The sequence below is a fragment of the Mastomys coucha genome, unplaced genomic scaffold (genome assembly GCF_008632895.1).
Source record: "Mastomys coucha isolate ucsf_1 unplaced genomic scaffold, UCSF_Mcou_1 pScaffold6, whole genome shotgun sequence".
Taxonomy (NCBI): Eukaryota; Metazoa; Chordata; class Mammalia; order Rodentia; family Muridae; genus Mastomys; species Mastomys coucha.
In genome coordinates this window covers 98,573,417-98,586,261 of record NW_022196912.1, presented here as the reverse complement: position 1 = coordinate 98,586,261, position 12,845 = coordinate 98,573,417, and the positions used below count along the sequence as shown (strand labels likewise).

The 12,845-nt window shown below is 45.1% G+C and overlaps 1 protein-coding gene across 9 annotated transcripts in view; it reads left to right on the top strand.

Annotated features, from left to right (window-relative positions):
* Zfyve1 (zinc finger FYVE-type containing 1) overlaps nucleotides 1-12,845 on the top strand; it is a 76,516-nt gene that overhangs the window by 42,852 nt on the left and 20,819 nt on the right. For all 9 annotated transcript variants that reach the window (XM_031357125.1, XM_031357123.1, XM_031357121.1 and 6 more), the window contains 2 exons: nucleotides 1,747-2,251; nucleotides 7,139-7,353. In XM_031357125.1, the coding sequence (XP_031212985.1) occupies nucleotides 1,747-2,251; nucleotides 7,139-7,353 (720 nt within the window). The remainder of the gene's footprint in view (nucleotides 1-1,746; nucleotides 2,252-7,138; nucleotides 7,354-12,845) is intronic.

Sequence of the window (12,845 nt, the reverse complement as noted above, 5' to 3'; positions counted from 1 at the left end):
CCCGAAGGCGTGTGAGCAAGGACAAAGGGAACTGGTGCTGACTGAAGACTCTCAGGTGAAGGTGCTTGCCTCCAGACCTTCCCAGCCCGAGTGTGGTCCTTGGGCCCCGCATAGTGAAAGGAGAGAACCAAGTCCTTCAACAGTGTGCCAGTGTGCTCATGTACACACACACACACACACACACACACACACAGTGCATAGACATACAGGCAAAACATCCATACACATAAAATAATTAGGTGGGTGTAGTGGTGCACACCTTTAATCCCAACATTCTGAGAGGCATACAGTTAGACCCTGTCTCAAAAAAGATAAAGAAAAGAAAAAAAGAATATATTTTGCCAAATGAGTAGTGGGTAAGGCTTGTGGTGCACAGGTATGAAGGTCTGAATGCTCAGATCCACGCACAATAGTGTGCATCTGTCATCCCTTGCTTCGTGGTCAGATGGGAGGCAGGAACCAGAGACCAGCTGCAAGTCTTCAGGCTAGTGAACTTGGTGTAAGCAGCGATGAAGAACAGAGAGACCCTGTTGCAAACATGGTGTGGCAGAGACTGATACCTGAGATGGCTCTCTGACCCTGTGGTATGCCATGGCAGATATGCATCCATATTCAACACACACACCCCAGAAAGTTCTACAGAATCAAATCAAAGTAAGGACACATGTAAGGAATGACTTAGAGGTGAACACAATAGTTGTGAATTGCAGTAATGGTTAGGAAAAGGCTCATCCTCCTCCTTGGCTAAATGACCGCTATTGTGGGCTCTACCACAGGCTGCTCATGCATTCACCAGTTGATGGGTGTTTGACTGTTTTGACTTTTTGGTTGATATGGTTAATGCTGTTGTTTATATTCATATATGGAGAAGTTTTATGTGGACATTTGTTTTCAGTTGCTGGATATAAACCTAGAAATAGAATTTCTGAGTCACGGGAGTCTTGCATGTAACCTTTTCTTTATTGCATTTTTATTATTATTTTATATGTGGGTGTCTTGTCTGTGTGTGTGTGTGTTTGTGTGTGTGTGTGTATGTGGCCTCCATGTGCCATGTGCATATCTGCTGCCCATGGAGGCCAGAGAGGGTATTGCAGCCCCTGAAACTGGAGTTCCAGCCTGCTATAAGCAGCTGCGTGGATCCTGAGAACTGAACCTGGGCCCTGTAAACACAGCCAGTGCTCTTTGTCACTGAGCCATCCCTCCAGCTCATCTTTTCACTGTCTAGCAGCTTTGTAGATCATGGTCTCAAGCTATTAATTTACCTCTTTATTTTTAGAAACTATTGGCTAACCCAAGATTAACATGCTTTCTTTTAAGGACTTTCCAGTTTGAGCTCTTTATTAAATTTTTGTTTCTCAGTTGTGTGATACTGTGTGTATGTGCACATGAATGCAGGTACCTGTGGAAACCAGAAGAGGGCAGCTGATCCCCTGGAGCTAGAGTCACAGACAGGAGCCTCTCAGTATGGGTCCTGGGAACCAAATTAAGGTTTTCTCTAAGAGCAGCCAGAACTTTAAATCATCAAACTGCTTCGTCCCCCAGTTTTAGCCTTCCTGACCGCTAAATTCTCTCCCTGACTGAAGCTTCATGGGGTCTCGAGAGCTGTTTGCTAATGTGGAGACTGCCTTTCCTTCCATTTTGACCAGTCAGAAAAGGTCTTGTTCTTGTGAAGCAGTCATGTTTCTTATAGGAGTTAGTTTTTCAGTTTCTATATTTTATTGTCTTTTTTTTTTTTTTTTTTTGAAGGTAACAAATGAAGAGGACTTTATTAGGAAATTGGACTGTAAGCCTGACCAGCATCTCAAGGTGGTTTCCATTTTTGGAAATACTGGTGATGGAAAGTCCCATACCCTCAACCACACTTTCTTCTATGGCCGAGAAGTCTTCAAAACCTCCCCTGCTCAGGAGTCCTGCACAGTGGGAGTGTGGGCCGCCTATGACCCAGTCCATAAGGTAGCAGTGATAGACACAGAAGGACTCTTGGGAGCCACTGTGAATCTGAGCCAGAGGACACGGCTGCTGCTGAAGGTTCTGGCCATCTCAGACTTGGTCATCTACCGAACTCATGCAGACCGGCTGCACAATGACCTCTTCAAGTTCCTTGGGGATGCCTCGGAAGCCTATCTGAAGCACTTCACCAAGGAACTCAAGGCCACCACTGCACGCTGTGGCCTGGACGTCCCCCTGTCCACCCTGGGCCCCGCAGTTATTATTTTCCATGAGACTGTACACACTCAGCTTCTGGGTTCTGGTAAGTAGACAGTGGTGTGTCACAGACTAGCTTTTCAGTGCACAAGGAGGTGGCCTCTGGGGTGCAGTATGGTGATGGTAGTGCCCAGAAAAGCTTGTACCCAAGCAAGACTTAAATGTTCCAAGGAGGTTGAAATAATCAACAGGTGCCATAGGCTACAGGTCCTGGGAAGTTGGGCTGAGGTCTGTTAACCTGGGATGCTGATGGCAAACATTTCAGAGAGGGCTCAAGAGAGACTAGAAGACCTAGGCAGAGTGATATATGCCTGTAATTTGAATATTTGAAAAACTGAGGCAGGAGGATTGTGAATTTGTGGCTACCCTGTGGTGGCACACTGAGACAAAAGAAAGGCAGGTATAATGGTGTTTGCCAGTAGGCCCAGCATTCAAGAAATAGAGGCCATCCTTAGCTACATTATGTCAGGGGCTAGCATAGGCTACATGGAACTCTTGTCTCAAAAAAAAAAAAAAAAAAAAAAAAAAAAAAAAAAAAAAAGAAAGAAAGAAAGAAAGAAAGAAAGAAAGAAAAAAGAGGCCAGAGAGCTAACATACAGACATACATGCAAACTGTTACAAGGTTGTGAGTGTGCTGAATGAACTTTTCCAAGAGTTCCATAGAGAGAAGTAGGACCATAAAGTGGTAGCTGGTGTCTCCTGTGGAGTTACTAAGAACTTCCCTTTTAAAATGTTTAAATAATTAAGATAATGGTGTATTGATGAGAATGAGTCGTTAGAGAAGGGCTAAATGCAAGAAAGAGTCCAGATGCCTCGAGTGCTGGAAGCCCTGGGGGAATCCTAAGCACTGCAAAAGGCACGTGTGATGGTGCACACCTGGAATCCCCACACTGGGGAGGCAGACCCAGCAAAATCCATCCTGGTTTACACAGACCTTCTCTCAAAATAAAAATGAAAAAGAACAGAACAGATAGAGCCGGAGTGCTGTCAGTGGAGGAGTTGGACATCTGTGTCCAGGAGAGCATGGAGCCTATGGAGGTGTGTGTGGCGAGTGCATCTGTAAGCTGGCTTAGTGTTTCTGTTTCCTTTAGGAAATACAGAGTGGGGTTATCAGCTGCCGCAGTAGTTTTTAGGTGTGGTATAGTGGTCTGGCCTCTAAAACAGTTATACTGTTCACACCTGTATATTCAATCAAGAAGGTACCCATGTGTGTGTTAGGCAGAGAGGTGTAAAGCTAAAAGCCTCTCCTCTCAGTCTACTTGGAGAGACCATCCAGTGGTCTGTTCTGTAGCACATGTAGGCATTGGAGCTGTGGGAATGGAGAGTGGGACCACACATCCTACGAAGGAGGAAGCAGCATCTGCAAATTGAACCTGGGGTAGGCAGAGGAAAAGGGGAAAGCATGTTCTGGAAGGAGCAGATCCCTGGCAGTTTCCCAGGAGCAGCGATATGCAGGGAACTGCAGTCGATTCCTAAACTTCAGTAACTGTTGTTGGGATGCATTCTCTGTCTTCCAGAGGGCTCTCTTGAAATAAAAGCTTCATTTATAATTTAGGTACCTTGGCTTGTGATATTCCTGGTTGCTTTCAATTACAACAAAATGTAATCGAAGCCAAGAAAAGAAAAAGTAATCCAGTAGCTGGATATAAGCACGTGCACCTATAATCCTGACACTCAGGAAAATGAGGCAGGAGGATTGAGTGTTTGAGACCAGCCTGAAACATTGAGACTCTGTCCCAGAAATTAGAAAAATAAAATAAAAATTAGTCTCAACTCCTAGAGGTGTTTTGTCTACCCTCTGTCAGTATGTCTGGCCACTAGGTATCCCCATTGGCCCTCTCCTCACTCTGTGTTTGTGCTTTTCCATGTGAATGTGTGTGTGTGTGTGTGTGTGTGTGTGTATGCATGTATAAACATGTGTGTATATGTATATATATTTGCATGTACATATATGGATACTGCTCCCTACTGGCTTTTCTGTCTGTCTGTACCTCTGTCCCCCAATTAGCTGTACATCTCTCATCTGGGCCAAACCTTTCCTGACCCCCTATGCCATGTCCTTTCTGTACCCTAGTGCTGACACACTCTTCCTCTCACCCACACTCCCCGAATCTGGAGTCATCTTGCGTGTGCTTATTTTTTTGTGTTTTCCATGAAAATGGAAATATGAAGGCAGAAACATTGCCTACCTTACTCACTGCTGCATCTGTCTGAAAGAACCCAGATAAATGTCTGGTGCAGAAGAGTGGTGCCTGTCTGAAGCATTGCTAGTCTATGTTCGACTGAGTTGAAGGTACTTGAGATGAGACCATGGGTGACCTTGGATCAGTTCTCTGAAGGATCCTTGGGCAGAGACCTATATAATGCCAGGTCTGTATTTCAAAGCATCCCCCTGCCCAAACCATATCCCAGGAACAAGTAAAGGAGCATGTATGGAGTTAGGGAGTCTCCCTGGTAGGCAGGAAGATGTGGGGACTGAGCCATGACAGTAGTGGTAGGAGGGCCGGTTGTTTTGATGGACCTGGAGCCAGTTGTTTGTGGTGGTTCCAGTGAGTCATGGCCTTCCAGAGACTAAATAAGAAGTAAGGTGAGGAAACAAGATATGGTGACTCTGGAACTTTCCTGTGTATTCAATGCTTCTAAGTCATTATGGGTCTTTACAGCCTTAGGGGCAAGGTTTAATGATCAGTTCAGGCTTTTGAAATTGCCAGCCCCTAGAAGCTATCTTTTTTACTATGTGTTATGTACAGTACTGTGTATAGCAGCCCCAAATGACAGCTCAGAAAACTGCTTGCAATAAGTAACCAAGGAGGTCCTAGCAAAATTGGGGCTGGAACTACTGTCTTTGAATTCTGATATCTGGAGCCTTTTCTAGAGCAACAGGACTTCTTGAAGCCTTAAGATAGAGCAAGACAGCAGAGTAGAAGTGCCAAGATGTAGGCGAATGGGGCTTTGCATTTTTTTCTTGCCTCATAGCTGTCCAGCTTCTGATTTCTGTTTGATCGTGCTGATTTTCTGGAGTGCTGGTAGGAGTTTAATAAGAAATGAATGACAGATTAAGTATTCCTTACCTACAATGCTTGGGACCAGAAGTAGGATTGGAGGCTTTGGATTTGGGACGTTTGGCAAAGTCTGGGAAAGGAGCGTCATCCTGAATCTGAAAATGTAAAAGCCAAGTGCTCTCCTGGTTAGTTTCTGAAGTCAACTGGATAGTCTAGGGTTGTCAGAGGGAGTCACAGCGGGGGGACTGGCTTGATCAGACTGGTCTGTGGGCATTTTCTTGAGATTTATTTTTATGTGAATGGATGTTTCCCCTGTATATATGTACGACATACCATGTGCATAGATCAGCAGTGTCTACGGGGCCCAGAGAGGGTGTCAGATGCTCCTGGAACTGGAGTTAGAGAGTATTGTTAGCCAGCTATTTGAATGCTGGGATTTGGACCTGGGTCCTCTGGGAGAGCAGGCAGAGCATTTTACTACAAGCCATCTCTCTAGCTCCTATTTTCTTTTGTTACTTCCCCCCCACCAAAGTGTGTATATGTTTTATCTACATGTATATAGTACCTACCACATGCATGCCCTGAAACAGAGGGTGTCAGACTCCCTGGGACTTGAGTTAACAAACCATTGTGAGCTGCCATGTGGGTGCTGGGAATTGAGCCTATGTCTTTTGGAAGCACAGCTAGTGATCTTAACCATTGGTCTGCCTCTCCAGCTCCAAACCTTGTTTTCTTGATTGCTAATTGATGTAGAAGAGTCTAGGCCACTGCAGGCAGTGCCATCCCTATGTAGGTGGGCCCTGGCTGTGTAAGAAAGTAAACTTTGCCCTCCCTCACACACTCCCAGATGCTTTTGGTCAACAACAGAAATCAAAGTAGGATAGTGTTGAAATCATTTCTGACTTAGGATAACTATTTTAAGGATGCCCTGCCTGGATTTTGTTAAGTAGATGAGCAGAATGAAGTCATTTGAGAGCAGTGATTGCATGCTCAGGGAAAGACAGGCAGACACATTGGGAGGGAAGGAAGAGGCCAGGTCAGGTTCCTGGGTTGCTCTTGGAAAAGGCAGGGACTAATGCCTCATGCTACTTCTTTCAAATCTTAGCAGGAGCTGAGTGTAAGGAATAAGTCTAGAATTATGATGACTGCTGTTTCATGACTGTCTCCTAAAATTTGAACTAATATATCTTTAATGTTTGAGTTCTTCTGTTACAGTGTTAAAGGAAGTTAATTGAAAGTATCTGTATAAACAACCCTTTACCTCTAACAGGTACACTGACTCTGCCTGTCTTGTGGCTGCTGGACAGGGGCTGAGCCTGTGCACAAGCCACTCCCTCTGGATTGCTAGTTTGCCATAGCGTGGCAGCTTCTTAATGTAAGACCAGAGTTCTGAGAGAATAAATCATGAATTGCTCACTAGTAGACAACTGGTTAAATATATCCACAGACTGGAAAACTATATAGCTCTTAAAAAGAATAAAGTGACTCTTCAATGTATAGTGTAACAAGTGACTACAAAGCAAGCTGTGAAGAAGGGTGATGTCACAGGAAGTGTGGACGTGTGGGAGGAAGACGACACAGGCCCTGTTTGTCTTTCCTTTTATGCTGACGTGTCTACCTTTCTCTTCCAGTAAAACTTTTTCAAGATTCTTCTATGATATACATGCAGACAAGTGCACATTACACCACAGTGTGTGAGGCAATGAATCACACACCCATGTAATCAGCGCCGGCTTGAGAGGTTCCACGTGCCTTCTCCTCACTCCTTTTCAGGCAGTGCCAACAAGTGCAGTAGTTCTAATCATACAGTTGCTCCTGCATGTGTCTTACAATGTAGAGTTAAAATAGATCTTAACTTTTACAGTGAAAGGTAGGTAACTTTCGTTTTCAAAAAAGGCACTCATTGCCCACATGCCTTTCTGATTGTACAGATAACCCCTCAGAGGCACCCGAGAAGCTCATCCAGGACCGGTTCAGGAAGCTGGGCCGCTTCCCTGAAGCCTTTAGCTCCATTCACTACAAGGGAACAAGGACGTACAATCCCCCCACAGACTTCTCTGGACTTCGCCGTGCTCTGGAACAGCTGCTAGAGAACAACACCACCAGATCTCCCCGACACCCAGGGGTCATCTTCAAAGCCCTGAAGGTCAGTTGACTCCTATCCTGCCTGGGTTCTCATCAGTCCCCAGTACTAGGCTGGTGCTCGGAAGCCTGGGCTCTGGAGCAGGTCGGTGCAGAGGGCATGTGTGAGTGGAGGATGCGCACAGCCTGTGCCTTCGTCTTGTCAGGCGCTCCGGTAGGAAGGAATCTTGAGTCCATAACTCAGTTGATGGAGGGTGAGGAGCTTGTAGCTCAGTTGGTAGACTGCTCCTGTTGTAGATTGGCTCCCCCGGGCCACATAAATTGGACACGGTGGTGCGTGCTTGTGATCTGGACACTAGGGAAGTAGAGTCAGGACCATCAGAGGTTCAAGGACATTTCAGCTGCTGATTATCAAGTCTGAGGACACTTGGGGCTTATGAGACAGGAGTATTTAGGAGAATCTTGGCATGAGCTTTTCTTCAGAGCAAATTCTGAAACATTGGGGAAAACATTGCAAAGGGAAGGATTTCTGCCATGGAAGTGGATGTCGTTCAGTGTGTCACCTACGTACATGACATATATTACCACATATGTCATTGGGTTAACGTTTAGGAAACCCATCTTTGAGAATTATTTTCACTAGGCATGATGGCACATGCCTTTAATTTCAGCACTGTGGAGACAGATCAGTGAGTTCAAGGCCATCCTGGTCTTCATAGTGTGTTCCAGGCTAACCAGAGGTACAGAGTGAGACCCTGTCCTAAAAAACAAAACAAAGCAAAACCCTATCATTTTCCTTTAAGCCAGGCATATTGAGGATCCGTGTCAGCAGTAGGATCAATCTGCTGTTGTGCTAGCACAGTTCAATGAAATCCTGTTCTAAGTCCCTGGCTGTCCATCTATAGCATGTTCTGATGGAGCCTGCTTGCTGCTTTGTAAGATAGAGCTTACACCCGGAAGTCAGACCCCGGCTTTCCAGCCGTGGCAGGTCTGTATAATCTATTAGGCAGGTTCTTCTGGTGCCCTTTGGTTTGTTTGTTTGCTTTTTTAATTTTTTTTTAAATGTATGTATATGGGTGTTTTACCTGCATGTATGTCTGTGAACAATGTGCATGCCTGGTGCCTGAGGAGGCCAGAAGAGGGGCTTGGACCCGTGGAGACTGGCTTTACAAATGGTTGTGAGTTGCTGTAACTGGTGGGTGCTAAGAATCAAGCCTGGGCCCTCTGAAGGAACAGCAGCAGGTACTTTAAGCTCCTGAGGCTCCCCACACCTCCCATTTTTGAGACAGGGTCTTACTTTGTAGCTCTGGCTGTCTTGGAACTCACTAGGTAGACTAGGCTGGCTTTGAATTTACAGAGATCTGCCTGCCTCTGCTTCCCAAGTGCTGGGACTAAAGGTATGAGCCATCACACATAGCATTTGGTTTTAAGCTTTCTCTTTTTGGTTTTAAGACAGGGTTTCTCTGTGTAACCCTTGCTGTCCTGCTGTCCTGGAACTCACTCTGTAGACCAGGCTGTCCTCAAACTCAGAGGCCCACCTGCTTCTACCTCTCAAGTGCTAGAATTAAAGGCATGTACCACCAACTGCCTGGCCCTTAAGCTTTAATTTTTAATTATGCATATGCTTATGGATGTGAGTGCAAGCGCCCCTAGAGGCCAGAAGGCAGCTTTGGATTGCTTGGTGGTAGAGTTTCAGGCAGTTATGAGCCAAATGCGGGTCCTGTGTATGAGCAATAACTGCTCATAACCACTGTGCTGCCTTGTGGCTCACTCTCCTGCTTTTCTCTGAGACAGGGTCACAAGTAGCTCAGGCTAGTCTGCTGTTTGCTGAGGTTAACCTTGAACCTCCTGCCTCTAACCCCCAAGTACTGAGATTATAGGTTTGCGATTGTACCTGATTGTGTTGGTCCATATGTACGTGCGTGTGTGCGCCGCTAGACCTTATCTGGGCAGATCTCTGCATTGTGCATTATCACTGTACTCTTGAAATGTACTGCTATTATTGCCACAGCTGTCAGTGAAAAGTTGCTGGAACAGTGGCAAATGGGAACATCAAAATATGATAACTAGGAACTGTGACTCGGAGTACTATAGATTATTGAAAATTACCGATAAAAAATTGGTTCAGTGTCTGTGGCCCGTGCTGCCACTGGGGCCATGTTGATGTTGGGCCCATGCTGCTGCCGAGGGTGTCTGGGTCTGTGGTCTTACTGCAGCCAGGGTCTGTTGATGTCTGTTGACGGTGCTGCTGCCAGGAGCCCTGCTGATCTAAGTGGCCTGCGATGCCACCAGGGGCCACATTGATGTGCGTGGTCCAGGCTGCCTCTGAGGGCCTTCTCTGGTCCTCAGTGTTCATAGCCTGTGCTGCCACCAGAGACCGTGGCGGTCCACGGCCTGTGTTTCTGCTGACTGTGAAGAGCAAGGAGGCTGCATTTGCTGTGAAGTGGATGACAGCAGCTGCACAGCTGAGAGGGTGGACGTGGAAGGCTTCCATGAGAACCCTCCACCTTACCACACCTCAAAAGAGCTGCAGCCTGGACAGGAGGCCAGTACGGAGAACTCTTTTTTTTTTTTTTTTTTTTTTTTTTTTTTTTTTTTTTTTTTTTTTGGTTTTTCGAAACAGGGTTTCTCTGTGTAGCCCTGGCTGTCCTGGAACTCACTCTGTAGACCAGGCTGGCCTCGAACTCAGAAATTCACCTGCCTCTGCCTCCCAAGTGCTGGGATTAAAGGCATGTGCCACCACTGCCTGGCAACTTTATTATTATTATTGCTTTGGTTTTTGCCCTTTTTTGGTTGGAGGGGGAGTCATGGAGGCGTGGGGTGTATGTGGAGGGCCAGGAGGTTAGAGTGATTGGCTGGGTGTTGTGGACATCCCAGAGAATCAATGAGGGTGTTACCCTGAAAAGGGGGAAGGGAAAAAAAAATGAATTGGCTCAGTAGTTTTGCTAGGTGTAGTGGTATGTGCTTGTGATCCCAGCACAAGGAGGCTGAGGCAGGAGGATTAAGGCCAGTCTGGGTTAAATATGTGTGTTCATAATGAGACCGTATCTCAAAAGAACAAGCCAATATTCTTCTGCTTACACACAATTGAGGAGTCTTGATGAAATTTATGTCTGATGCTGTATGCCCTGATCAGAGCACTCCCTGCATTTACTAAAGGTTAGGAAATGCTTCCCTAGGGAAACTAAAGAGTCACTGATGCTATTATGGAAATAAAAATTCAGAAGCAGGCCAGATGGTTCAGTGCTAAAGGTGTTTGGTACCAAGCCTAAAAACTTGAATTTGATCCCAGAACCCACATGGTAGATTGAGAGAACCAACTGCCACATGTCCTGTGATTTCCATGTACATAAGCACACTCACAAAATTATAACATGTGTAAATAAAAGAATTCAGGTTTTAAGACTGCTCAGTGGCAGTTTGTCTAAATTCACACCCTTTTGAGTGAGGTTAGGATTATGTGTGAAGTATAGACAATATTATAGCCCACAGTGGCTGAGAGTGAGAAGGGCCATCACAACCCCTCCCCTAGGGTAGCCAGGGCAGATGCCTCTAGTTTTACGTTTCAGTTTTGGCGTTGATGGTGTTTTGTAGGCAAGTGCCTTCCTAGTGAGAGCCACATTCTCAGCCCACTACTAACACGTCTGGGCAGTTCCATGTGTACTAGCAGAGATGCATAGTTGAAAGAGACACATATCTTACTATCATTACAGGTGTAAATTTGTGACTCTTCCCGTAAACTCATTGATAACTACAATATTTCATTGTCTAAATGTACAGCAATAAACAATTATTAGGTAGGATATGATTGCAAGTCTCACCCTAGCTAGATAGCATAAAAGCTCTTTTTAATCCAGAATCAGTTCATATGTTGTGTTCTTTTTGTCACGGGGAGGATTAGAAGCCAGGTCCGCAGTTGTGTGTGCCTAACACTCCAGTACTCAGAAGGCTGGAATCAGTATGGTTTGAGGCCAGCCTGGGCTACCTAGTAAGTTCTGTAAGTTCTGGCCTAGGCTACAGAGTGAGATGGTATCTCTCTCTATGTTCTACTTTTTTTTTTTTAAAGGAGTGTAGGATTGTAAGTATGTATATGTGACTTTTTTTGCTGCTGTTTTTTGAGTCTCATGTAGAGCCCAGACTAGTCTTGAACTCTCTGTGTAGCCAACTCTGGCCTGGAACCTCTGGTCCCCCTACTTCCACTTCCAAGTACTTGATCACAGGTATTCACCTTGCAGTATACCTGTACATACATATATACTTTGTTTTGTTTTGTTTTCAAGACAGAGAAGGAAGCCCTGGCTAGAACTCAGATTGTAGACCAGGCTCTGCCTCTACCTCTGCCTCCCAAGTGTTGGGATTAATGATGTGTGCCACTACTACCCTGCTTTGTGTATCTTTATTTTCACAATGACTCATGCAGTTTTACATAGTTGCAAATATAATCCTATTTAAATATTTTAATATTTTGGATTTTTTTTCTGTTCTTTTTCCATCAAGGCTTTGACTTCAGTACGATCTTTTATCTTTATTTTATGTACTTTATTTATTTATTTGTTTGTTTGGTTGGTTGGTTTGGTTTTTCGAGACAGGGTTTCTCTGAATAGCCCTGGCTGTCCTGGAACTCACTCTGTAGACCAGGCTGACCTTGAATTTAGAAATCCGCCTGCCTCTGCCTCCCAAGTGCTGGGATTAAAGGTGTGTGTCGCCACTACCCTGCATTTTATGTACTTTAATTCACTGTTCTTTGTACTAAATTCATCAGCTCCTTCTTTGAGTAAGCCACTTCTTTTCAACGCTGCTAATTGCTTGCAGGCCCAGGGCAGTAGGCAGTAGGAAGGGAGCAGGGTCTCCAGGCAGTGATAGCATTTACACTCTTGCAGAAAGGCAAGAAGAGCATTGGCCAGGAGATTGTAGCTCTGCTGAGGATGGACATGTGGACCTGGGAAGGGTGGGACAGAAGAGATAGGAGTTGTCATAAAGCTGGGTGGGCTCTGGCTTAAATACTCTGGTATATGTTCATATGCTTGGTGTAGTGGGGCATGGTCTAGACAATAAGTGAATTCACAGTTTTGGAGTTTTTGTTTTGAAGGTCGTCCTCTGTAGTCTCTCCACCTTCCTGGCTTAGTCCCCACATCCCAGAACTGGGATCACAGGTGTATACCACTACACCTGGATAATTTGTATAAATTGTGACTTGTATCCCTTAAGCTGTTTTTTGAGGCTTTTTTGCAAATTTATAGAAATAAAAAGTCATCTGTGGGTTGGCAAGATAGCTTAGCTAGTAAGGGTACTGACTGTCAAGCCAGGTGATCTAAGTTGATATCCAGGATTCACATAGTGGAAGGACAGAGCCAGCTCCTGCAGTCTGTCCTCTGATCTTCAAACATGCTGTGGCATGTGCATCTCTCCTTATAAACACACATCTATAGATAAATATAATTTTAAAACTTCACACCGACCTTTGAATATCTCCGTTTTGAGTGCCACTGTTCTTCTGAAATGCTGGGACCAGTTTGTTTTTTTTTTTGTTTTTTTTGTTTTTTTTGTTTTTTGAGT